Source organism: Thalia democratica, chromosome 7, assembly GCF_965202585.1.
Source record: "Thalia democratica chromosome 7, ktThaDemo2.hap1.1, whole genome shotgun sequence".
Lineage (NCBI taxonomy): Eukaryota > Metazoa > Chordata > Thaliacea > Salpida > Salpidae > Thalia > Thalia democratica.
This window is the reverse complement of record NC_139171.1, coordinates 51606404-51633519: the sequence shown is the minus strand read 5'-3', so window position 1 is coordinate 51633519 and position 27116 is coordinate 51606404. Positions and strand designations below refer to the sequence as shown.

The 27116-nt window shown below is 28.6% G+C and overlaps 1 protein-coding gene across 1 annotated transcript; it reads right to left on the bottom strand.

Annotated features, from left to right (window-relative positions):
• Positions 1 to 4724: 4724 nt before the first annotated feature.
• LOC145841550 (piwi-like protein 1) lies at positions 4725 to 7493 on the bottom strand. Its single transcript, XM_082948906.1, has one exon. The coding sequence runs from the start codon at positions 7491 to 7493 to the stop codon at positions 4725 to 4727; it is 2769 nt and encodes a 922-aa protein (XP_082805032.1).
• Between the last annotated feature and the right edge of the window lie 19623 nt (positions 7494 to 27116).

The following is a 27116-nucleotide window of genomic DNA, read 5'->3' as shown; positions in this document are numbered from 1 at the left end:
TAGTTTATTTTAAAGATAAGCAGGTTAGATTTTTTCTAATAATTTTGTTTTTATAACAGCTTGTAAATGTTTATTAGATATTAACCGTAGTGTTTTTAATAAAAAAAAGAAACCATTATGATTGAAACTGTTCGATGAAAATTTATAAGACAAGCTCTGTAGGGTTTTTCAAGATAAAGTTAACAAAGATCGTATTTAAAAATTTAGAAAAATTAATTATCAGCATAAAAATAAAAATATATTTGTTCTAAATCTAAAGAACTTAGAGTGTGCTGAAAGTGTTTAATTTTGTACTTTTCAAGTAAAAGGATCAACTTAACACAAACTAATTTTTGGCAATAAATAAATTTTTGCACACTTACATAAAGGAAATACCTTTAAAATTTCTTCGTTTAAATTCTTTATAGTTTAAATACCTCTATCATTGTTCCGAGATTGTATTTCTAATATTTTTTTCACAGCTGGCTAAACACTTCTTTACAAACAACTAAAATAGTTATAAAAGGAAGGATTAATTTCAAACAAAAATTTTTTAAAACTAGTGGTCTGTTCGATCTAGTCATCTACCTGAACCAAATATCCGGATCCGGCAGGATAATGCTTTTTCGGATCCTAATTTGAAAAGATTATTATTAGATATTAATTTAAAAAAAATATGCGAATAATTAATTTTGCAACTAACACTAGACGTTACGAGAAAGTTTTAAATTTACACTAAATGTTCTTGAGTTCATAGTGAAGAGTTAGAAAAACAAGGTGTTATTATAGGTAATTTATAAATATTAATTTAGATATTACTAGAAAAGTTAAAACTTGCACAAGATAGAAAGGGATTTTTTAAAGCTTGCATTATATATATGAAACAAAAAAGTAATTTACACTAGATATTTTGGAGTTCATGATGAAAAGTAAAAAAAGGTCTTATGTGTATTTACAGCTAATTTTCAAACTCACACAGGTGTTCATTAAGTTATTTTAACAGCATTAACAAACTTTATTTACGTGTTTTTGTTCTTAGATGCATTTTTTTATTAAACTAACTTTAGTATGAGAAAGTTTTGTAATTTTAATAATTTTTCTAATGTGGTTCGGTTGACTAAACCTGTTCTACATCCCTCTTTCACCAAATATTTCAACAGAAACAGATTAGTGTATTTTGGCTTTTCAACCAATTTTTTAAATAATGAGTAAATAAAAAGCAGATATAATTAGCGTGGGCAACCTTTCTAATCTGTTGCTTTAAAAAATTGTCTTAGCAGACCGCCTTGTTGTAAACTATGCTATAAAAACAGATAAAAACTATTTTCACTAGCAACAAGTTAGTTATTTTTGCACTGAAAAACAAATCAAAGCACGTTTAAAATGCTTGTAACAAAAACGATCAACTTTATTTAATTTTCACAAGTTGCTTTCAAGCCGAAAAAACTTGGCCGCCTGAGATTTTTGTACTCTTTTTAGTTTTAGATGCGTTTGTTGACCATCCATACTATGAAACACTCAATACAATATAAAAAAACAATTTTTTTTTGAGTAAAAAAGATATATTAAAGTTCAAAACATTATAGGAAAAAATAATAAATATTACGAGCAAATCAACGTTATTTTATTAATCCAGTTTAGGAGCCTTGTGTCAATAAGATGCAAGCTAAAAACAATTTAACAAATTCCAGCTTCTATAAATACGATTAAAAACTTATTAAATATTTGAAAAATAAGTGGATCAAAAATTATTAAAGTAAAATACACTATAGTTTTTTTTGATCAATGGGTTGCTTAGAACTTGATTTTATAGGGAATATTTTTTTACAAAATTAGTGCAGCTGTTTAAAAATGTATAGACGATTTGTTTCTAAAAAAATATTTGACTCATGCTCTGTACAACTAATTGGATCCGGATCTTAGTAAAATGGCTTATACAGAGTTGCCAAATGTTTTCGGCAAATTTTTTCCAGGTTTTCGAAATTTTATCCAAGTTTTTTAAGTACACATTTTTGGGTGTATTTTTAGTTTGGTACTGTACATCTACTTTAAATTCGTTTTTTAATAAAAAAATTTTTTGATGTTGACAAAAAATTTTTATCCATATGATAGATATTTTGTATCAATTCGAAATTTTTCTACTTAACATGTTAAAATTTTCAGGTTTTTAACCCAAATTGTCAAATTCCAGTTTTTTTGGCGACCCTGCTTGTAATAAACTAAACTAAGATTTTAACTAAACTGACTCAGATTTTAATTGAAAACTAGTCTCAAAATTTTAACAGGGGTTTAAACAATACTACAGTTTTACTTTATGTTACCATTTTGCTGCAGCATATTAAAATGGTTGGAGCATGCAATTGCCGATACTTGTGCTATGTGTTAACATTCCACATTTGCTGATTTAAACAATAAAAAACGGTCTACAATTATGTAGTGTCAAGAACTTATTTGTTTTAAGTAAACTAAAGAATAAATTCACTGACTCATAATTACAGCATCAAAACTAAAATCTTTAAGCAAAGCTACAGAAATAGATAAACTAAGACATAAATTAGTTTTTACTTAGTTTACTTGAAAAAATTTTAAAGTAGTTCAACTAAATTTTTTTCAGTATATACGCTAAAGTTTTACTAAAATATAAAACATCACAAAAACTTAAAATGAAGTACTTTAATGAAGAAAAAACGAAAAAAAGTAAAAGCTAACACGTTAAGCTTAAGAATAAACAGTAATTATCAATAGCAAGTTTTTATTTCAATGATAAATGTTAAAACGAAAATAAGGAAAATTAAACAATGTAATAATTAACTAACTAACATTAACTTGATAAAAATCAGCAGAAATAAATATAAAAACTTTCTTTGAACTTGAAAACAATTAAAGTCTGAGGTAGAACTTTGTTACATCAAATTTGTTAACTGCGACTATATTATTGTAAATAATAAAAAGTATGATCAATATTATCAAACATAGCTTGAAATGAAAGCCTTTTCGGATCATAACAACTCGCTATCAATTTGCAACACACAAAATTATAATTAACATATGCTTGTAGCAAAAAGACTAGAATAATTTTATTTTTAGCTTTGACTCAAGTCTGAATAAACAAAAACAATAATGTCTTCAAAGAAAAAACTTTTGGAAGCTAATAAAAATAACCAAATGGCCATAAAGAACCTTATATAGTATAACAATGCTTATGTAAACAACTTTCTACCTAATTAGAAAAACGTTAAATTAAAATAATGCATTAAAATGATCTACTAACTTCTACAGGATTGCCACTCTTTAAGGCAATGAAAGTTAACAAAAACTTGTCTTATTTATTATAAGTCTCAAAACAATCTTTAAGCTAGTGTGCAATGCATTTTGCACAAGAAAGTGTTTGAGTGAAGGATTCTTTTAACAATATATGCATAATCATCCTGTTTTGTTTTCCTAATATTTATCAACAAGTTTTAGTATGTCTTGCAACTATACAGAGATAAGACCAGACTCTTCAAACTGCGGCCTGTGAGCATGTTTTTATTTTTAATGTTATGCGGCCACGAGAATGCAAATTTAACCGCGAAAAAAAAACTTTTTTTCCAACTTACACTAAATATTCTGAGGTTTGAAGTGAAGAGCAAAAAAAAAAAAAGTTTTAGTTACACAAAATTCGAAACCAACACTAGATATTTTAGGACTTTTATGAAAAGTAAAAATTGAAACTACAACTGCGGCCTGCGAATGAATTTTATTTTTAATATTTCGTACGCAACCACCAAATGCCCGCAGACCCCTGGTAAAGACAAATAAACTTTTAAAAAGTAATTTCTACATAGTTGCCACTCTTTTTAAAAGCAAAAAGCCAGCTGGAGTGACTAAAAAATAGCCAGAGTTATATTAAACCTATCTGAGTTTATAAAAAGAAAAAATCCTACCAGACAGAGTAATAAGCCTGAGTCTTCAAAAAATCAACCTAATCTGAGATAGCCTGAGTGTGTGGCAACCCAATAGTAACTAATAACTTTACTTGTAACATCTTTAGTAAAATGAAATAATGATTACAGACAGTAACTTATAAAGCATCATTTGAATTAATCATACAACTTACTTTCAACACATTGATTTTGCATACAAGTTTCGAAACTGCTTATTTTAAAAGCTAGCTGTAAGGTACAATTGAGCCAAATAATTTAGTTATGAGTGAAACATAGTTTTATATTTAATAAAATTTTAAATCAAGACTGACTCAATCTTATTTTGATGAAGTTTAGTAGTGAAAAACTCTAACTTTAAGCAAAAACTAAAGCTTGTAATTAAAAATTACAATAAAAAAATTTACTTTAAATAAAAGCATCTTTAGCAATATTACTTTAAGTAGTAACATTATATATCAAATATCTACACAATATCTATAAAAACTATAAGCTTCACCTGTTAGGCAAGAAAAAGTAACTACAAGCTTATAAGTCTAAAAAGATATTTAAGAAATGGAACAAATCACATGAAAACAACTTTCTTGATTTTTTGTAGTTAAATAAATTGAAATTATTATATTTTAAATTAATGAACTACTTTTGAAATCCTGAATTATAAATGAAAAACTGCAATCTTCAAATTAGCATCTGTAACATTGCATAAAAATATTCTTAAAAGCTCTTAAGCAACTTGAAAAATTAGCTCCAGACTAGACAAAAATATTGGCAACCAACCAGTTTTGAAACGAAAACAAAAGAAACCAAACCTGCACAAAAGCTTCACAAGTAAAACAAGCGGTCCCACAGGACGCTCGAGGGCCTGTGCTTGATGTTCTCGCCGACCAGGTAAGCCAGCTTGTGGGCGTACTGGCACGGGGCCGGCACCCTGACCGTCCCCGGCCAGTTGTAGTACATGTGGGTCAGCTTGTAGGTGAGCCTCTGCATGTGGTCTGGCTGCATGTGCTCGCTGCCGTACACGACAATGTAGTGGGTCGGGGACACCGTGCCGTGCCTCACGTGCTGGGACACCAGGAAAAAGTCGTGCCAGTTGGATTTTGTGACGGTGTTGTCAATGACAGTGCCGGGGGGAGGGTTTTCAAGGTTGGTAGGGCCTTTTTGGGCGGAGAAGAGTTTTATTCCAATGCGCTTAGACACAACGACGACTGACAGCTTTGGGTTGTAGATTTCATCGTTGTTGATTTTGTCATACATTCTGAAGCAGGATTTTATTTGCTCCACTTCATGCTCAACCACCCAGCTCAGCCTTCCATCTCCCACTCCGTCCCTGAAAATAACAATCCTGCCTGGAAGCTTGTGGTTTATCTCATGGTACTTTCCAATGGCTTGGACAAAAGATGCCTGCAAAGCGTCCATTATCTCCTGGCCCTTTCCTTGAACAATGGGTATTGAGAACCACTGGGTCATGCCTCTGTTTGTGCTGACAACAAGAGCAGCAACGGACTGCCCAACTGGAGATGGGTCGTGGTAAACGTCAATCCCGCAAACCATGAGGTCGTTCATTGGTATGTCACAGGTCCACAGCTGGCCGCCCAGCTTGCAATTGATCTGCATGGCAATTTTCATCACAACAGATCTCAGCTTTCCAGCCTTGCTGGGATCTGGAATTGTCCTGGAAATAATAGCCTGCGAAGCAACAGGGTTGTCAACGCAGCAGAGTCTCTTAAATGCGTTGTATCTGTCATCGCGCGAGGTGGGAAATATGCAAACAACAAGCTGAGTTTTTCCCGGTTCAATGCTGGATTTTATGGCATGGCTATAAGTTGCCACTCTGTCATCTGACAGCTCAACCGATTTCGGGTTTTGAATCCTTATTCCAAGCTTTTTTGAAACTTCAATGATTTTGGACACAAAAGTTCTGGCTTTGTTTCTGTCGCGAGAAACGTGCACCAGCACCCAAGACTGGAGATCAACAGCACTCAAAACAGAGCCTCTGCCAACATCACCAGAGAAGTCAGCGTTAGGGTTTACTTGAATCACTCTTCTGTTGCCAATCATCAGCTTTTCACTTTGCAAAGTTCTTCCTTGCATTGAACAAGTTTGTTCTTCAAGCTGCAAACCCCACTTGGCCAGTTCATCTCTGGCTGCCGGAGTTCTGTTTATTTTTCTGACAAACTTCTCAATGCCCTCGTTTCTCATGCTGGGAGACAGGGAAGTCACATCTCTGATTTCCTTCATGGCCTTGTAATCCGTCCTTGTTCTTTCAGAAATACCTGTCAAATAACATAGTTCAGGTACAAGCAAAATTATCCTTTCAGGCTTGTCTTTTTCTTTTCTCTTTGGCAAACTCACCAACAAAGGCTGTTTTAAATCCTTTATTTGTATTTTGTACTGCTGCATATAATAATCTACAAATGACAGTTGGCCACCATTTTTTGTTTCAAAAGTGCTTAGTGGGTTCATGGTGTAATCAATGTCATCAACCTTGTAGTTTTTATTGTTATACTTGGTCAAAACAGTTTCCCCGACCAGCTCTTTAATGCACTCATCCCTAAACTGCACTTTTGGCCTCTTTGCAATTCCTCTCATGACATTTATGACGGTTTCTTCTCTCAAAACTTTGTGACTGAGATCAATGTTCAACATCATACCTCCTTCAAACCGCTTGATGGAAGTAACAAACCCAGGCCACAGAGACAAATGGTAAGCAGGTACGGATGTGGCTTGTTTAGGGTCAAAATAGTTTCTACCCACTTGGCAGAGACCAAGAGACTCCATTGCCCTTCTCATCACAATGTTGTAGAAAGGAAGTAAAGATTGAGATGAAGGATGCAAGGCTTTGGTGAACACTATTCTCACAGTCACTTCTGTTTCATCAAACTTCCTCAGTGACTTAAGCTCCACCACACTGTCTTCCAAGCGCTTAGGAAGGAAGAGTATAGAACCATCAAAAGCTTTTGTGTTGCCAATGACTTTTTTTTGTTGGTTCAAAAGACTGTGTCTGAACCTGATGTTGTCAATTTCAGGCTTGAAAGTGACATGGTACTGGTAAATTGCTGAATGCTTTGAAACTGCTCTGATGCAATTTATTTTCATTGGAATAGATCTTCCAGTCTTGCCAGCATAAGATTTGGTTTCCAGCTTGCAAACTTCAGCATTTTGTATACTGCGAGCAACTTTTTCAACCTTTCTAGCAGTTGGTTCTGACCTGGTTATTTTTGGTATGTCTTTTGACAGCTCTTTGCTACCACCCATTGGGTAAACCATGCTGCCTGAAGCAGCTGCAATAATATCTTTTAAGTGTCTTGAGCCCCTTCCCCTACCTGTAGTCGGTTGGCTTGTCGTACTAAACAAAGACTCAAGAACCTTACCTCTGCCTCTCTGAGGTAATTTTGATGGTAAGTCAGAGCATGTACTGAGTGTTTTCAAGCTGGCATAACCAGACGTGGAGCCAGAAGGTCCACTGACTTCTGATTTTTGAGATTTGGAAGCTGTTTTGGTGAGGCTTCCAGGTTGATCATTGTCAAGTTGCTTCAGGAGGTTTGTCAGAGCTGAACCTCTGCTTCTGCCCCTTGATTTGGGTAAGTCCATTTTTAACAAAAATTTTATCTGAGTCTCTGAAAAAATGTACTTTTTGGAGATATGATACTTTTCAAATGTACCTTAATATTCACATTAAGTATTTACTCACTTACAACAACAAAGATTTTTTAAGAACAACTAACTTTGACGGTTTTATTATAACATTAAGAATTTAAAGAAATTTAAATATAAAGTATACAGCAAATGAATAAAGAGATTTACATAAAATTATTTTTAATATGTTTTTTTAACCTAAAATAAATATCTATTTTAAAATTAAAAAGAAGTGTTTTGTAAATAAGATTGAGTTATAAAAATCAGCAACTTAAAAACTGAATGTTTACTATGTATAAAAAAGTTACTTTATTACCTAAACGCAATAATGTTGTGAAAATACCTAGTGTAAGGTTATAGAACATTTTTTAAATCAGTATCCTTACACAACTTAACTAAAAACTAACTACCTTATTTACCAAATAGGTATATGTGTTATGAACAAAAAACGTCAGTTGAAGTAAAAATAAGTTTAAGATACATTTGTTGTTGCCACAAAAAATTTAAAACTTTTACTGACTTTATGACCACTTATTTAAATTTTAACTTATTCTATAGAAAGCATGATACAAAAACAAACACTATTTGTAAATTTTAAGAAAAAATTATCATAATAGTTTAATAAAACACAAACAAAATACTATGTGCTATAAAGTAAAACTTCAACTAATAAAATAAAGCACTGAAATTAATTTTTATTGATTGAAATCTATTTTTATTTTTCGTTAAATACTTTAAAAAAGGTAAAGAAAAACTTCTTTGTCTTACATGAGTTTTCTACTTACTACTTTTTATAAAAAAGTTTAAAAAAATTATTTATTTTAACAGTCTAAAACATTTGCATTCTTATATAACATGTTCAATGTATAGTTAAAATTTCCAAATCTGTTCCTTAATTAAAAAACTATCAATTAAAAAAGCCTATGTTTCTAACCAAAAAAAATAACTTAAACTTCTCATTAAAATTAATAGGGCTTCCTTCAACATGTTGTTTTTCAATTCTGTGTCAACTATTTTTTAGAGCGACTTCAACTACCTCTAAATCTACACCTTAAAAAATTAAACAGTAAAACTTTTTTTTTTATTTTGATATACTTTTGTTTTATAATTTCAAGTAAAAGATTTTTAAACAAGTATTAAAATTTTGTTTGAAGAAAAGATATATTTTTCATTTGAAAGGTTTTCATATAGCCTTTCTTACTTCTCATTCTGAACATTAAAACTTTATGTTACAAATGATTGTAGTGCTAATCTTCTACTAGATATTGTTAGCGTACAGTCGTTTAGTAAATATTTCAATCATGTACATAACCTTCTATAGGTTTTAAGTACTATCAGGAATGAACTACATTGATATTATTATAAGCAAACACACATTACTATGACTACCCTTATAAAAGTGGCACCTTAACATTCAGAAAATGGTACAGTAGGATCATCAAACTAAATTACTTCATTTCTTTTTACTTTATAGCAGGGTTTCTCAAAGTGGGCGGTACCGCCGCCTGGGGGCGATTTTAGTAAGTTGGGGGCCAATAATAAGTAAAGGGGAAAAAGTGGGACAATTTTAAAATATTGAAACTTACACTAGATATTCTTGAATTGCAGATGAAGAGCAAAAAAAGGTCTTAGGTGTATTTATAAGTAATTTTGAAACTTACACTAGATATTCTTGAGTTGCAGATGAAGAGCAAAAAAAGGTCTTAGGTGTGTTTATTAGTAATTTTTAAACTTACACTAGATATTCTTGAGTTGCAGATGAAGAGTAGAAAAAAAGGTCTTAGGTGCTTCAAATAGTAGTCTTGTTGGAGGTGGCAAAAGCCGTTTTGATTTCTTTAAAAGGGGAAATTTGAAAAAAAAAATTGGGAAACTCTGCTTTAAAGCTTATTTGAAAAAATATTAAACTTCTGAGCATTTATGTTAAAACTCTTTTTAAAATGATGCATCAAAGTTAAAACACTTTAGTTTTACAAACGCATAAACTATATTATTTTTTTTAATAACCATCAAAAAACATTTGGTTTGCAAGAAATTTTTTCCTTCACTATCAATGTGGCAAACATGTATATTACAACTTTTATAGCTATTTTAATTAGTTGCTTTAAACACTAATTTGTTTAACCTTATTTGATTTAACTAACTTTTATTGGAAATATGTTTACTTTTTAATACTATTGCTTAGCTTATGATGGTATAAACATTTAAACTTTTTTTCTTAAAAACATTAAAAATTGTTAAAATTAAATTATAGTTGAACTGACAGTCCCTAACTAAAATTAAACTTGTTTGTAGTTTTAAAACTGATAGGCTTAGCATTTTCAGTTTCTGCATAACAAAATACCCAAATGTTTGTAAACAACATTTTATAAAACAACAATGTTTGTAAATAAAAATACTTTTTTACAGCTATCAAAAAGCAAAACATGGATTTGAAATATGAAATGTCTTATAATCTTTTTAATCTTAATAAAACTGAAATTAGTATTTTAGAGTAACTCCACAAATAATAAAACAATTACTTTACAAATTGAAACATTTACAAGAAAATTAAATCAAAAACTATTTAGCAAAAAATTTAAGAACACATACAACTTAGTCATCCGTCTAAAGCTGATAAAAGTTTAACAGTCTGTTATTTTAGACAACCAAAAAGATACCAGTTTTTATCTGAATAACTTTGGTTTCTACTAAATTTTATGTGCTAAAGAGTAAAAACTATATTTAATTTTTAAAGTCAAGTTTGATAACCAATATATTTAATTAACTATTTGTAAAGATATTACTAGCTGCTGTTTAAAAGAGCACATTAGCAATAAAGTTTTTCAGTCCATTTTTACTAGCTTAACCCAGTGTTACTTCAAGAATGCAAAGTAGTGTACACAGAAATGAATTTACTGTGCATAGAAACTTTTTCAAGTATTAAAAATTATTTTAAAAGGTGTATTTACCTGAATTTATCAAAAAAAATTATAATTAGTAAATATGATTATTCTTTTTAGTTTAATCACAAACACAAATAAACTATACTTCAAGCAGTTTTTGTATGGGTTACATACACTACATAATAATTTTTAAATCCTATTCTAACCAAAAGAATTACAGTAACCTCTTAATCGCTTATTTACGCACATTGTGTCCACAGAAAAAGTGCGTAAAGGCACGAGAGATCGTAAGGATACGAGAGGTACTAAATATATTTACTATAATGACTGTTTTTTGACATTGCTTCTAGTTAAAAGCAGACTGGGGAGTTTCTCACTTTTAACATTTGTTTACTTTATTTAAAAATATGAAAACAAAAGATAAAACTATACATATATTAAAAAAAGAGGATTTAAATTTATAGAAAATAATAATACTTGAAAAAATTTCACTAATTTTAATAATAAGTATATGTTATCCTTAATTTTGTTTACTAGTGATTTATTTGATACTTAACATTTGTATTCTATTCTTCTTAGCAAATTAAATTTATAGTTAAGCATTTGTTTACATTTAAGAAATGGTGTGGTGGTTACAAAAATATGCAATTTGGTGCTTTTATTCTTTTGAACAAAAATATATAAAATATAAGAAATATGTTTAATAAAAATTGATTATGTTACTACAACTTTTTTTGATTTAACTTTTGCCCACATAAGAATAAACTTGTCTTGCATTGTATTAAATATATATTAATTGATTTAAATACAATCACAATTAACTTAATTTTTGCAATATTAAGAAAAATTAAAATAATATTTTTTTGAATTATTTAGAATTCTAAAATGCCTAACTCAACGAGAGTGCGTAACGTCACAAGTGCGTAAAGATGCAAGAGGTTACTGTACACACTTTATAACATGTTATTACTTTTTACTTGTTATTTACTCAACTTCCATTATTTCATTTAAATTTATAAACACATTTAAATTTATAAACAAAGTTAAAACTTATAGATACTAAAAACAAATCAAAATAATAGAACTATTAATAATTTATTTTCAATTTCAAGTAAAAAAAACCAAAATATATTTTTATTAAAAAAATATTTTTAGAAGTATAAACATTAGAGGTGTGGTATATCAAGTTTGTCTAAAATGTAATTATAAGTAGTACAAGTGTGGTTTCAAAAATGTATGGGTTTGCAAAATATTCTAGGGTTGGAAAACAAAAATCAAGAGTAATTTTTTATATTAGTTATCCCTAAAAGGCCTTTTTTATTTGATATTGTCATTATCATTTTCCTTAAACTTTATAAAGTTACCATCAGAGAATTAAACAAAATGTATCTTTACAATCTGAAGTGCAGAGATTTAAAAAGAACTATCTTCAGATACTGTTCATATTCATGTTCCACCTACTTTTAATAGTAGATTATTATTTTATATCATTATTAAAAACTTTTCTGAAACTTTAGTTTTGATTGTTGAAAAATATTAAGAGGTTGATACTTTGAAAAAATAGATGTTTTTTTTAAGTTTATTTAGCAAACAAAGTTTCATTCAGAAGCTTGTCAGTACATGTGTTAAAAATTAGTATTTTACTTTCCATGACTTTTACATATATTTATCTAAAAAAATAGCTAGTGAAAAGCTTTTTGAGCAAAACTTAGCTAGCTAAATAACTTTTAAAAAAAACACGTCTACTTTGGTTTATTTCTTAATAGATAACTTATATAAATTCTAATAAACTAAACATATTAAAAAAAATAGGTATAAAAATATATATAACAACACAATTGAGGTAGCCAATTTTTCGAGGGAAAAAAGCAATTCTGAGTTTATGAGGATTGAGGAATTGAATAAAAAAACAATTGGTATGAGTCAAAAACTGATAAAAATATCTGTAAGTCAAACTTAAATGTCTATCAAGCAAAAATAATTAGAGAAGGATTTGGTCAAAACACAAATTTTAGGAAAGAGATTTTAAGTTTTTTTTTTAATAAAATTTAAAAAAAACATCTAAACCATGGTTTCCTGAAGTAGGCCATAAGCCGCAAAGGGGCCAAAGGAAGGCCATACTTTGAAACTATTTTAGAGTTAGTGATGAAGAAAAGGTTTTGAATTACTTTAAGGTAGTTTTGAAACTTGACAAGATATTACAAGAAATTTTGAAACTTACACTAGATATCTGAAGTTAGTGATGAGGAACAAAAAAAGGTCTTAGGGGTACTTAAGGGTAGTTTTGAAACTTACACCAGATATTAGGAGAAAAGTTTGAAAGTTATACTAAATCAGGGCTTTCCAAAGCAGTCAACCTTTATAAGATAGGGGGCCATAATTTTAAACTTTCACTAGATATTCTGGAAATGATGGTGAAGAAAAAAATTAAAAAGTCATAAGACAATTTTGGAGAAATCTTGTGGTAAAGGGCCATTAATATACAATTTCTTCGTAGGTCTTATGAAAAAAAATTGGGAAACCCTGATCTAAAATAATCTTAGTTTTAAAAACAAAACAAGCCTGAGGTTTTCTTTAAAAGTATCTAGGTCAAGTTATTACAATGAAAAGCATTTGCTGTAAACACATTATGACTAACCTGATGGCGTAGGGATTTTAATGACAGCTTTGAAAACTTTATGAGTTGAAAATTGCAAGATTTAAACCGAGCACATACAAAAATAAGTTCAGGAGAAAAGTCCTATTATATCAATATACATTTTTACATACAATATATATAATGAAGGTTTTAAAATTAAAATTTTAAACAAAAAATGTATAACTAAAAAATTTTTAACAACTATATAAAAACCTTCTCAAACAAAGATTGTAAACTGAAATATACTTGTTGAAAAAATATACGTTTTTTTTAAGAACTATGGTGAAAAAAAGGGAAAAATGGTGAAACTATTGTTAATCGTTGCAGAGGGGAGAGTGAGTATTTTCTGATGTTTTTCAACCTTAAAAAAAAAGATATCCAAAAAATCAAGTTCTTTTCCGAATTTTTTTTCTTTATCCAGTAAAACATAAATTTTTTTGTAAAATTGTAATTATAAGGGAAGTTTAAAGAAGTACAAATCCTGAATTATACTCTACTAGTATACCTTTTAAGTACAAGCTTAAATGTTTATATCTTTGACAGTCCTTTTTGGTAAAAACTGTAGAAAGATAAAAATAAATATAATAAGTAGAGCATGTTAGTTTAGAAAATTATAGAAGTTATCTTAAAAGGTGTCTTTACTAATAGCTTTAGTATAAATATGGCAGAAAGTCTAATTTAAAAATAAATAAAACAATTCAATGTCGTATGCAAAAATTTCAAAATTATATACTACATTTTCTAACAATATAAAAATTAGTTGATTATATCTTTCTTAAACTAGACATTTATTTTTGCAAATAAAATAAATAAATAAACACAAATACATTAGTTAACTTTTTAACCTTTAAAAAAAAGATTTTTATAAAATCAGCAAATAATTTAAATTTTTTGTTTTAATACTTTGATATACTTAACTAGCCTTTTAGTAATTATGGTAAATATTCCATGTTAAATTTTACATTTTTGCCTCAAAAACTAAAATTAGTAGGAAGGAGTTTGAAGAAGTCCTTGATAGAAACTTTTTATATTTAAGTGTAAGCTTTAATACATATGGGAAATTTCCAAAGGAAATAACTCTGAGAATCTCGATTTATGATTTTAAACATTGCAATGTTTAGCATTTATAACAATAGATGCTCATAAGAAAGCCAGAGCTTAAAATAATGAACTACCTAATCAGACGAAAACTTACATATCAAAGAGACAATAAAATTAAAAGTTTCACATTTTTTTATTCTTTAATGTAATAACATGTATTAAAAAATTAGTTGACTCTTATAAGTGTTTAGGTCGAAAGTAGAAAGGTCACTTTAAATTTGAATTCATTTAACAAAAAAATTTTATCGTTCTAATCTTATCGTGTTTAATAAGTTTGAATTATGTCTTATTTTTTTAAGGCATAAAATAATGATAACAGATACTCTTCTACATCCGATTACAAAAGCTCGTAAAGAGTATAAAAAAAAGGACAGTTAAAAATATTAATAAGAAAGTGATATAATTTTAAGCTAGTGAACCTTGCGAGAAGCAAAGTTAAATTCAATGAATTATATAAGTAAAGCAACATGTAAGAAGTCATAATTGCGGAAGGTGAAATTGTTGATGTATTATTGTTTCTGTTATTTGTTGTTTAACGCACTAATATAAAAAACTGAGTCATTTAAGCAAAGGAAGTACTAAAAATAAATATTATAAAAAATAATTAAATGTATAAACTTAAAACTAATTAACAAGAGTTGTTTTTTTTCAATATAAAAACAACAGGTGAGGTCAACGTCAAAGTATAAACGATTACTTAGTGTACAAAAGGGCAAAACATTTTAAAACAAATAAATACTTATTAAAATGTAAAAGATTATTAAAAAATTGTTCAAGGTTAAAGAAAAAATTAAGAAAAATTTTTCTAATAGGTAATTTGTGTAGTAGCTTTAAAACTTTTTTAATACAGCTTAGCCGATCATTATAGTTTGTTAATGATTTAAAACAAACTGCATCATTTTTTAAACAATTTTGTTTTACTAGCTTAGTTTAAAAGTAGTTAAAATTTTACGACTGCATTAAATTTTAGTAAAACAAAAATAGTTTGCATTGAAAATATAACTAATGTATAAACAAACAGTCTAAAACACATATTTTTGTATTATATGATCTATAAACTTTGAAATAACTTAATATATCGTACAAATGAAAGTTTTTAGTATCTATTCAAGTTGTCAAGAATATATATTTATATTTTTAAAACATAAAAAGAAACTATAATTGACTTTAATCTTTAAAATGTAATTCAATTCTTTATATTTTTTCTTTAAACTTTGATTTTTGAAGTAAGCACAGAAATATTTTAAATAACTTTCTGTTTTTATCAATATATTTTTTAAATATCTATCTATTAAATTAGTTTTTGTAAATTAAGTTATATAAAGTTTAACAAAAAAAATTATTTCTTATATTTTATTTCATAGTTCCAGCAAGCTCTACCGCCTCAAGTGTTAAAAAGAAGTAACAGTTGCTTGGGAAGTCCCTTCAAATAGAACTTTTTCTAACCTTGTTATAAAGAACTATTCACGCCGAGAAAATTTCTTTAAAATAAACTTATTCTTGTTTTCTTTTAAAAATATTGAACAAAAACAAATTCGGAAGGCTCCATTTTACAGTTTAAAAAAAAACATTTATATTTTTCCCTCTAGTACTATTAAGTATGATATTAAGAACCTCTACCAAAACATCAACATTTAATCTAAAAATTTGAACTTTTACTTTAGTCAAAGTTTTAATTTCTTTTTCTTTTAAAAGTAATAATAAAACTTTTATTATTTGTGATTCCAAACTATGTAATGAACAAGTAGGCCAAGGCTTGGCAAAACTTACAAGTAAAGAACTAATTTTCTCAATTTTCTTTTTGCTTGAAGCATGGTAAAGATAAAATTTTCAAGGAGGTCGAATTTTCTAAATAGTTCTAGTAATTAAAAAAAGATTATAACCAAAGTTGCGATATAGTAAGTATTAGTAACGAGGCACAAGTGACTACTAATTATTAAATTTAGAGTCTAATTTTAAAAATTTTTCACAAAAACTTGTGTTTTAGTCAAAGTTCTTAAAAATTTTTAAATTGTGTTTTAGTTTAAGTTCTTAAAAAAAGCGATTGATTGTTTTAGTTATTTTGCAATTTAAATTTGTACAAGTAATACTTTGCGTTTGAAATTTATAATCATACGTTGTAAAAAAAGTAATAACAACAGACTCTATAAACTAAGAATTTTGTTAGTCCATATTGTAACTATATTTAAAAGTGTTTTATTTGGAATTAGTAAAATTTTAAACTATAAACGTTAAAATGCTTTAAATATTTGTGTACGGTACTTACGTATGTTAAGTAGTTTTTAAGTTGCCCCTTAATTGGCTCACGTGGTTTTTATGGGACCAATGTTTATCTTTTTATTAGTTTTTTCATTCTGAACGAACTTTTAAGTTTATGATTTCATACCAGAAAATATTACCAATTTTTTTTTTACAAATCGATCATAGTTTAGTTATTATTAAAATTCATTCAGTTGAGTGTATGTTTATAAGATTACATAAACTTTTTTACGGTATAAATATCACTACTGAAATGAAAAAACAATAATTTTTTTTATAAGACAGTTTTTGGTAACTAAAAGCTAAAAACAAACTTACATTATTTCTTCTAAAACCAAATGCATAAGGTGTTTTTTATGAAATGTGCAAAGTGTGTTCTAAGATTATTTATATACATGAATTAATTCATAGGCTTTAAACAAAAAAAAGATTTATTTAAAGAATACGAACACTCAAAACTTAAATATAATAAAACAGATCAAAAAACCTTAAAAAATAATTTTGAATAAATTATTGTAGAAAACTGTCCAAAACTTTCAATTAGCAGCTCAAAGAAACATTAAAAAAACATCTAACCGTTTTGCTTGCACAAAACAAAACTTAATTTAACCTATTTAAGTTTGAGTAAGTTTTTTTATAAAATAAGTAACAGTAAAAATGTATGATTATTTTTTTTCTCAGTAATAACCTTTAAAGAGGATGCACGATTGTGCAAATTCGGAAAATTCAATTTGCAAAGCTTAAAATTCTTTTTTAAATATTTGAAAAGCTACAACTCAAAAACCTAAAAAAAACATTCCAGTTGGTCTAATTAATACTTACACACAACTTTTTTTTTTTTCAAAACTATAAATGTATTTTGATATATGGCTAAAATAAGTATTAAAAATACAGTTATTTAAAAATTCACTTTCAAAATTTTTTTGTATCTTTTTTTCTTCATAGTTTTATTAATTAGGCCTACAACCGCTTTTTTTACTATTGTTAAATATGTATTACTTTTCTAGTTCCTTTTAAACATATTTCTAAGGTTTTGTTAGTCGGAATATTAATTTTCATATAACCTTTTAAACACATTTTGAAAAATATTTAACAACTTTAATTAAAAGCAATCTTAAAACAAAAGAATTGATAAAATTATCTGAAAATACATATTCATTATCAATTAAACATAACAATTTTGTATAAAATTATTAAACTATAAAAAAATAAATAAACTTATTAAAGTGTAACTTTTTCAATAACTTTTTGTTTTGATACTTAAAAAGGCAATTAGTAAAAAAAAAACATTGCAAACATTAAAAACCTATTTGTATATAATGCTTTATTCGCCTCACTAGTATATTTATTAATTTTAAAACTCCATATAAAATAAGTACATAAACTACCAAAAGTACACAACAATTAAACAAATCTTTAAGAACATCTGAAGAAAAAAACTTAACAATTGTCAAACGACATAAATGACGGTGAACATCCAGCTCGTTCCAGTTGCGGTAGATCCCCTTTCAACAGCGTGAGCGATTTGGCGGGAAGTCGGTTGGCAGGTGTAGCTGAACGCCTTGACCCTCCTTCCTCGAAGTTCGAACACTTGGTGGTGCACTCTGATGCGGTGCCTGAACCCGTGGTGACCTCTCCTGTCGCTCTGAGTGGAAACCCGCACAGTGGCGCCAGAGTCGCTTCTCCTGAACGCGACCAGCCGCGCGCCGTAGAACGTCACGTTTGTGACGTCATAGCTCTCGTAAACTCGGTGAAAGTCCACCAGCGTCAGGTTGCAGAATTCCCCCGAAACTGTATCGACGATTGTGGCGCTTTCCGTTTCGTTGATATGATCAGCAGTGCAGTTGATGGTGACGTTTGAGCTTGCGATGAAATTCAAGTTTCTTATCTCGGCAATTTCAACAGAATCGCAACTTCTTACACTTTCCTCCCAAGAAAGTGTATAGTTGTCAGATGTAGAATTTCCTGATGTTAAGGTATTTGTTGTTACATTGTTCTTAGAGCTGTTTTCACCAGCAACGACAGTTGTAGCTTTTGTAGCTTCTTCACCATATTCCGTAAAAAGTTCATCAACGAAACTAATTGAACTGCTGGATGTCACTTCGGTTGTTGTCTGATTACTTCCGTGTGATTGGTTATCTGGTACGTTTGTCGGATAAACGGTTATATAAGCTTCAGTCGTGTAAACGGAACCATTGACCGGATAATCGAGGTGCGTGATGTTGCAAACATGCCCGACCAACTCATCAGTTTCATTGTGACGCAGTATGTAGATGACAAAACTTTCGCCTGAAACAGCCTCGTAAGCACAAACTAAATAGTAAAAGAACGTCGCTAAACTCAAAAGCATTTGAAAACTAAGTAACAAAAACAAAAAAGCTGTTGAACTAAACGCTTGCAAGTTCAGATAGAAATAAAACAACTTCACCCACATAAAGAAGATTTATGCTTGAGCAGCTCTATATATTAACACGCATGCCTTGTTTCAATTTGAAAAAATATTTTAAGCCGAACTTATTTACGATTTTATGTTCTTTGATGTTTGACTTAAATTGAAATTTTGCTATTTAATTTGTTATAAGTACAGTTTGGTTTTTTTAAACCTTGCTTAAGCTTAGTAAGGTGAAAAAAACTTTTGTTTATTTAAGTCAGGTTAAATCTAAAAACTTTCATCAAATAACAGTGTATAAACAGTGTATATAAAAACATATATATACATAACCTAATTATCTTAAACTATGCTATATATATATGTATATATAAATATACCTTAAAATATATAAATATATATAAATATATATATATGCAAATAGCATGTTTAGCTATTAAGCTTTTTCCTGTAAGTTTAATAACAGCAACTATGATTGCAATTTTAAAATAGCTAAAATTAAAATAAAATTTATAAATATATTTAAAAAAAAATAAAATTTGGTAACTTTTATTTTGTAATTTTGAACTAAAAGCTTATAAAATTAACTGTTAAAAAAATTATTAATTTAGGGCATAAAAAAAAAACAATGGTTACTGTAGCGTGTTTTATGTTTTATCGAAACTTACATACAAAAATAAAACAGCCAACCATGTACAAGTGAAGAGATCAGCAACATGGAACTTTATAGAGTATGACGGTAGGGGTAATGACATTTTTATAATATTTTTTTTGTGTTTTCACAAGGTGAGTTGAAACGAGAACATAAATTGTTTATCTATGTTGGTTACCTTAATTGTGTTTATTGAACTAAATATGTCTATTGGCTTATAAAACCTGCTAATTTTGTTAAAAAACTACAACTAGTTATGTACTTATTTTAGTTTAAATTTGCGTTAAAAAACTAGAAAAATACAGTTAAAACTTTAAACACCCTCCTTAAAAAAATTTTTATTAAAAAAACCTTTTTACATTCACTGTTATTTTAGTCTTACTATTATATAAGTAGGTCCTCAAAACTAAATACATTTAGATGAATACAGTACTAGAAGATACAAAATAAACAGTTCTCACGAAGGCGAATACACCATGCACATTATGGAGGTTTGTGTTAAGCAGTTTAGTGTGTTTATATTAAACAAAATTAAAAGTAAAAAACTCTATCAAAAGGATCGTAGAGTTCACAACTTTACAGCTATTTCATGCTTTCGCAAATGACCACAAGTAAGTAAGCTTATAAGTGTTGTAAATTAATAATCTATACAAAACATTTGGTTTAGTTTTGTATTCGCTATTTAAGATTAATTTTACTTGTATGCTTTATGTAAAAAAAGTTTTGAATTGAATTAAAACTATTTTAATCCATATTCAAGTAGTTTTTTCATCAGAACTATTATAAACACAAGATGTGTTTATGGGGTTAAGTATACTGTGCTCTTATTTATGTTGTTTTAAACTCTTAACTGATCTGCTTATGAGTAGTTTAGTAAATTTAATTTACAGATAAAGAGTGTCGTTTACATAGACTTTATTGATAAAATTACTGACTATTGAAAATACAAGTGCTAATACGAAAAGTACTGATAAAATACTTGTTCTAGATAAAACGTTAAAAAACTCGATAACCTAAAGACTTTTTCGTGCACAAGGTTCTAGAACCAAATATTTTGATCGTTTTTTTTTTGGCGTTTAATATACAATATAGTTTACTATAAGAAACTGATATAAATCTCTACGCAAAAAAGAAACTATGAAAAGTATTAACAATAGTAAAGCTAAGATAAAACGCATGCATGATTTAATTTTGAATGAGATGTTGCCCGCGAACATGCAAATTTGGTCAGTGAAAAAAAAATCTTACGCTAGGTGTAGTTAAATTGAAACGAAGAGGAAAAAAAAAACTTTAGGTGAATTTCACGGAACATTCGAAACTTACGCTAGATAATTGTATTATGAAGAGTAAAAAATAAAAATACAACTGCGGTGAGCGAAAAGTTTTGTTTTTGAAATTTTGCCTGCGACCGCCAAGTTTATGCCGACCCCTGTACTGAAATGTGAGGAAGTATTAAAACATCATATCAACTTATTTGGTATGTACCGCTTTCCCAAAATTAATAAAACGTTTAACACAAACCGTGCATTTGAAGAGTGTGTTATATATTTTATTAGGGATTAGGGTTATATACACGAAGACATTTTTGCACGAATAGTCAAATATGCACGAAAGAAACTTTTTGCATGAAAAAACTTCTACAGGAAGTAAAAAAAGTATTTGAAATAAAATAAAAAGTATCAAGAAAAAATAAAAAACTAATTAAAAAACAAAAACAAGAAAAATAGTAATTGACCGAGAGTAAGGGTAAGGGGTAACAGCGATAATCAAAAAAAAACTAATAAAATGTATTAAGAAAAAAAATAAAATAGTTCAATTCATGAAAAAAAAGAGTAGTATAAAAAAAAAAAAAAAAAAGTAACCAACCGAGCGTAAGGGTAAAATGGATAGTAAAAATAAAAAGGAAAAACAAAAAACATTAAAAATAAAATAGAAAAGTATACACAAAACAAAATAAAATTCAACCAGTGCAAAAGTGTCTTCGTGCAAAAGTGATTCCTCGAGTATAAATGACCCATGCAAAAATGTCTTCGTGCAAAGTGTCCCTTCGTGCATATTTGACACCACCCATTTTATCAAGTCTTTTAATGAAGACCAGTAAAAACTGTTAGATGTTTTCTTATTTTTTAAACCTTTTTCAACTATAAGCTTTACATAAACTGTATTTGTTATTTACTTGCAAACTCATTACAATGTATGCATTAAAGAAAATTAAACTTAAGTTACTGCTTTCTTAAAACAATAGCTTATAAAAAAAATTCATTCGTCACAACTTTATTCATGCTTACATGTGTAAGTAACGAAATTAGTAATAGAAACATCACAAGTTTTAAGTTGTTGCACTTTTAAAGCATAAATATATCCAAAGCAGCTGCTACAGCTTTATTTTAGCTAGTATATCATTTTTTAAGCAATTACATTGTTGATAACCTATCAGTCAAAATGTCAAACGACAGTAATATGTAAGTTTAATTGTTTAGTTTTTTGTTTATATTTTTTGTATCCAAAACTGTATTGTACAAAAACCTTGTTTTACCTTGTTTGTTTTAAAAAGCTTGTTGATATGTAAAAATACTTATTCGTTTAAAACTTCATTGATTTAACTGTGTTACTTTTTGTAGTTTAGTAAAGGAAAATATTTTAAATGTATAATTAAAATAGTTTAGAATCAATTACTAAACTTATATTAAATTTTTAAAAAGTACAAGTTTTTTTAAGAAACTAGATATTTTGCAAGACTAAATTAAAAGTAGTTGTTATTTATAACCAAATTTTTAAATTAGATAGCTGTTTTTATAACGAAAGTTTTTAAATATGACTGTAACAAGCTTTTTTATTTATGATTTCTTAACTTAACAAAGTTTATAAAGTTTTAGTAAGAATACATTTTTTAATTTTAAACTTGTATTAACAGCATATTCTCAATATCACAAACATTAAAAGTAAGCAGCTAACTTTTAAAAAATAACTTTATACTACATAAGAAAATTTTAAAAACTATTAGCTAAGTTCATTATTTCTGATTTATAAATTTGGTCGTAACTGCCATAGAACAAGTTTAAAGTTGTATGAAGTATTGGTGTTTGATATTTTTTAATATACACTTATAAAACACAAGCAACAGAAATTAAGCGGCACTCATTTTACAAACAGTTGTTTTTCTATAGATAAATAAGGTATCCATTAGCCACAATACGTACTTCGATTACACTTAAAAAACGCGTACTCAAAAAGCTATGGTATAATTTTTGTATATTCAACCTAGTATAAATTTTTTAAAACCCTCTATTAGATATAAACGAATAAAAAATTGCCTAAAATAATTAATAACTATTGTTAAGTTTATGTAAGCTGTTGTAATTGCTAAAAATATGAAAATTTACACTCGAATTACAGATTTGTGTAAAATGTTATCGCCAAAAAATTGTTTGCTCTACAGTGTTTTTACGATCAATTAAGAATAAATAAACAAACTAAACAAAGTTTTTTAAATATATTCAACTGCTTGTTTTTCGATCAGTCATTGAAAAGTAAGGTTTTCACTTTTTGAACACTTTTTAGCACAGAAGTCTTCAAGTTGTTCAAAACGGAGCTGGATTCATGCAGGAATGACGTTCTGACTTCAAGCACTAAAGTCGCCAAGACTCTCAAAACCTCCACCAAGGGAGTAGTGAAGCTCATCAACGAGCACAAAAAAGCGGGAGAGAAAAGGTAGATTTTAATAACTATTGTTTTTTTTCAAATTTATGACTCAAATAATGCTTTTATGAGTTTTAGTTCAGCTGTGATTCTATAACAAATCCATGAACTTCGCAAATTTTACGAAACAAGTTGACAAAGTAAAAAATGTAGAAAAGAAAGTGATTTTAATTTTCTGTTAAGTTAAAGTATCATAAATGCTAATCTTGCGCGACGGAGGTAATAAACAAGTTAATTTAAACAAAAATAATAATAAAAAAACAAAATTATTAGGTTCCTGACGGTTTGGAGCGAGATCGAGCAGAAAATAGAGAAGGCCAACAAGGAAGTGCTGAAAGCGGTGGATGACGGATTCGAAGGATCTAAAAGCTTAGCTAAAGACAACACCTCAAAGTTGAAGGAAAACAGTGAAAAGACTGGCGAAACTGCAGTCAATGAAATAAAAGACAGTTATAAACTTTTGGAGGAAAAGTTCAAGGAAATTGAAGAGGTGATCAAAGATTACCAGAGCAAAGTTGAGGAGTTGGTCAAGAGCGAGTCTGAGGAGCTGGAGAAAAAGTTTGACGCTTTGGAGAGCAAATCGGAAGATTCGAGCGAAGATCTCGTGAAGAAGTTGTTGGAAGAAGAAAAATCAAGTGTGGAGGAAGTCAGTGTTAAGCTGGGAGAATTAGAAAAACTTTTGCCTGCTAACGAAGAAGGCGGTAAAGACGAAGAACTGACGAAAAAGATTGATGAATTGAAAGAAGAAATCAGCAAAATTGTCGAGTCCAACCTCAAAGACAGCGAGGGGTTTAAAACTTTGACTGAGGAAGTCAGTGCGAGAAGCGAAAAAAGTTTTAAGAAAGTGGAAGAGAAAATTGTCGAAAAGTACGAAAGCAGCACTAAGGAAGTAATCGAAGAAACCGACAGCGCGTTTGAGAAGGCCGAAAAATCTATTGAAGGCGCCAAGGATGACGTCAAAGAATCAAAGGAGGAAATTGAATCGGGTGTCGAAGAAACCAGTTCAAAAGTGAAGAACCTGAGCAAAGTGGCGGACGATATTAAAAAAGAAGTCGAATCCAATGCAAAAGAAGCCAAAAGTTTAGACGGTTCTCTTGCGAGCGGAACAGACAAAGTAGAAAAAGGTCAGAAAGGTGCAGCGGAAACAGTGGAGGAAGTCAAATCGAGTTTGACAAAGCAAAGCGGTCACGTAGACAAGCTCGTCAGTAAAACGGAAACAGAATTCAAAAGCATTGAAGAGCAGCTCAAAGCCATGGAAGATGCTGCGAAGAAAAGTTCTGACGAAGACAGCGCCGAGCTTGAGAAAGAAACCAAAAAGGGCATCAGCGAAATTACTGAGAAAGTTGAAGCGAACGCTGGTGAAATAAAATCAATAAAGGAGGAGATGACGGCTTGCACGCGGGCCGTGGAAAAAATCGAAAAGAGCTTCGAGGAGAGCATGGCCGAGGGCAAGAGCGTTGTTGATTACGTCACAACTGTGGTCGAGTGCATACTGAAGAACCAGGTGAAGATATACAAGATGGACAAGAAGAAGCTGGACGTTATCGAGCAGAAGAGCAACAACAACAACGTCGCTGTAGCCGAAGAACTGAAAGTTGAGAGCGACGAAGAGGCGGGAGAGGAGGAAGGAGCGAAGGCAGCGTTGGAAGCAGGCTCGGAAGCAAGCTTGGAGGCAGGGTCGGAAGCAGCTCCGGAAAAAAGAAAAAGAGGCTGGTTCAAGTCAATGTTTTCAAAGGAACAATAAAAAAAAAACAATGCTTTTAGTGAAAATGTGAGCTTTTGAGATTTAAATTGAAAAATGTAAAACCTCGTTTTAAAAACTTTTAAAAGTTTTTCATTACATCCATGGTTAGCCTTTTGTTATAAAGTATAATAAATTTTCATGCTGAATGCTTCTTACTTTAAAGTTTATATCTTCCTAAAATTTAAACAGCATGTAACTTGAAAAAATAAATTCTTATTAGTCTTTTTTAATAGATTAAAAGTTCTTAATCTCAAGTTAAAACTTTTTAAAACTAGTTTAAAGTTTATTTATTTTCTTAAAACTTAGTTGTACTGAATTTTATGAACATATTTTATAGGATGAACATTTATTAACCAAAGTTTTTAGTTTATCAAAATATCTATAAAAAAATTCAAAAAGTAAGTATTTGTTTAAATAGAAGTATTTTTGTTTTTTTAGCACACTGACTATTAGCTTATAAACTTGAATAAAAACATATTTTAGATGTTAATATATATTCATGAAAAAGAAAAAAAATGTTATAGAGTATTACAAGACGTAATATAAATATTAATCAAAAGACAAGAAACAACAATCTTTAGCTAGTTATAAAATGTAGTTAGTTTGTATATTCGTTGTACTTTAACATTTTTACAAATACACATAAATTTAAAACACAATAAAAAACATTTTTTCATTAGATAACATTGTTGCGACTTAAAAAAGTTAAAATATAATATTTAGAGAGAAAAACTTTTAGGTAATTAAAACAAATAGTAGGTAAAAAAATCTAAACTTCTTTATTTTTACTAATCTTTTATTAATTTATTTTTACTGTTATTCAACAAACGCTTAATAAAGCCATGTGTCAACAAGACAAATTGCATTAGTAATATCGTTGACTAAGAAAACCACCATTACTTATTACTTATCAACACAAGTATAAGCAATTAGTACTTTTTACAACTTGGCAATTTTTGCAAAGTAGAAAAAAACATCGTTATAACATTTTTTTTTGTCAAGTTATTTGAGACCAATTTTGTTTGTAATAAAGCTGTATATTGAATTAACTATAAACTTATATTTATACAAACAATGTTTTACAGTGAAAATTTAATTGCAGTATTATCTATCTGTATCTACTTTGGTATAAAATAAACAGGTTCATGATTAAAAGTTAGTCTAAATTAGGTGTAAAGTTAACTCAAAATAAAACAATAAAACTTTTAGTTGGGATAAACTTTTAAAAATAAGCTTTTTAAGACCTTTGAAAGTTTGTTAATAAGTTTACTTATAATATCCTGTAAACTGTTTAAAATTTTTTATATAGCTTTGTTTAATATTTTTTACTGTAAAATTTTTACTGCTATTTTCATTACTTTTACGTTTATTTTCATTAATTTTATACTCTTTATTGTAGAAAAATTATAGAGTATAATTATTAATTCCAAAATAACCTGTATTTATTACGACCATCGTCAACAAATTTAAGATGCTTCGCGCCATCAATAACAAATAATGAACTTTACCACACGACCATCAACAACAGTATACGATACAACCTTTAAGTTTAAGCCCCCTTGGTTTAGATCTCAGCGGCGGTTTCTCGCGACTATGCCTGTCTGATGAGTCCTAATAATGACGAAACTGGTCGTAGGTTGTCTCTTATACTGTTGTTGATGGTCGTGTGGTAAAGTTCATTATTTGTAATTCCAAGTTGAAAATATTTTTACAGTCAAACTTTACTATAGCAAGCATCAATATATTTTTTACAAAAGTACGAGTAAAAGTTAATAGTATTCCTTTCTTAGCTAAATAAATATGTACAAAACGAGCAAAAAAATATGAATATATTTGTTTTTAAATAAGTTGTTACAAGTAACTATCAAACTGTGCTTTTCAAGTAAAACAAAAGCCTATGAAATATTTCTTTGCACTTTTTAAGTTTACAACTTGTAAGCTTTATATAAATTAAGTTTAAATATTTATCCATAGTTTATTTTAACGATAAATGTTTAAAGTTTAAATTAAACTGTAATTACAAAAACATTTAATGTTTTAATGAACTTTTAATTGGATATAAGAAAAAAAAACTACATATAGATTGTTAACAAGTTAAGCAACTATATTTAAAATGTAAATAACATTAAGTTATTTAGTATAACAATGTTAAATCTACCTAAAACTTTATTTATCTAAATTTATCAAAATTGTTAATACTATTGTATACTTATA

Bases quoted from the DNA above. Each gene is read 5' to 3' on its own strand.
- LOC145841550 (XM_082948906.1), bottom strand. From the start codon at position 7,493: ATGGACTTACCCAAATCAAGGGGCAGAAGCAGAGGTTCAGCTCTGACA.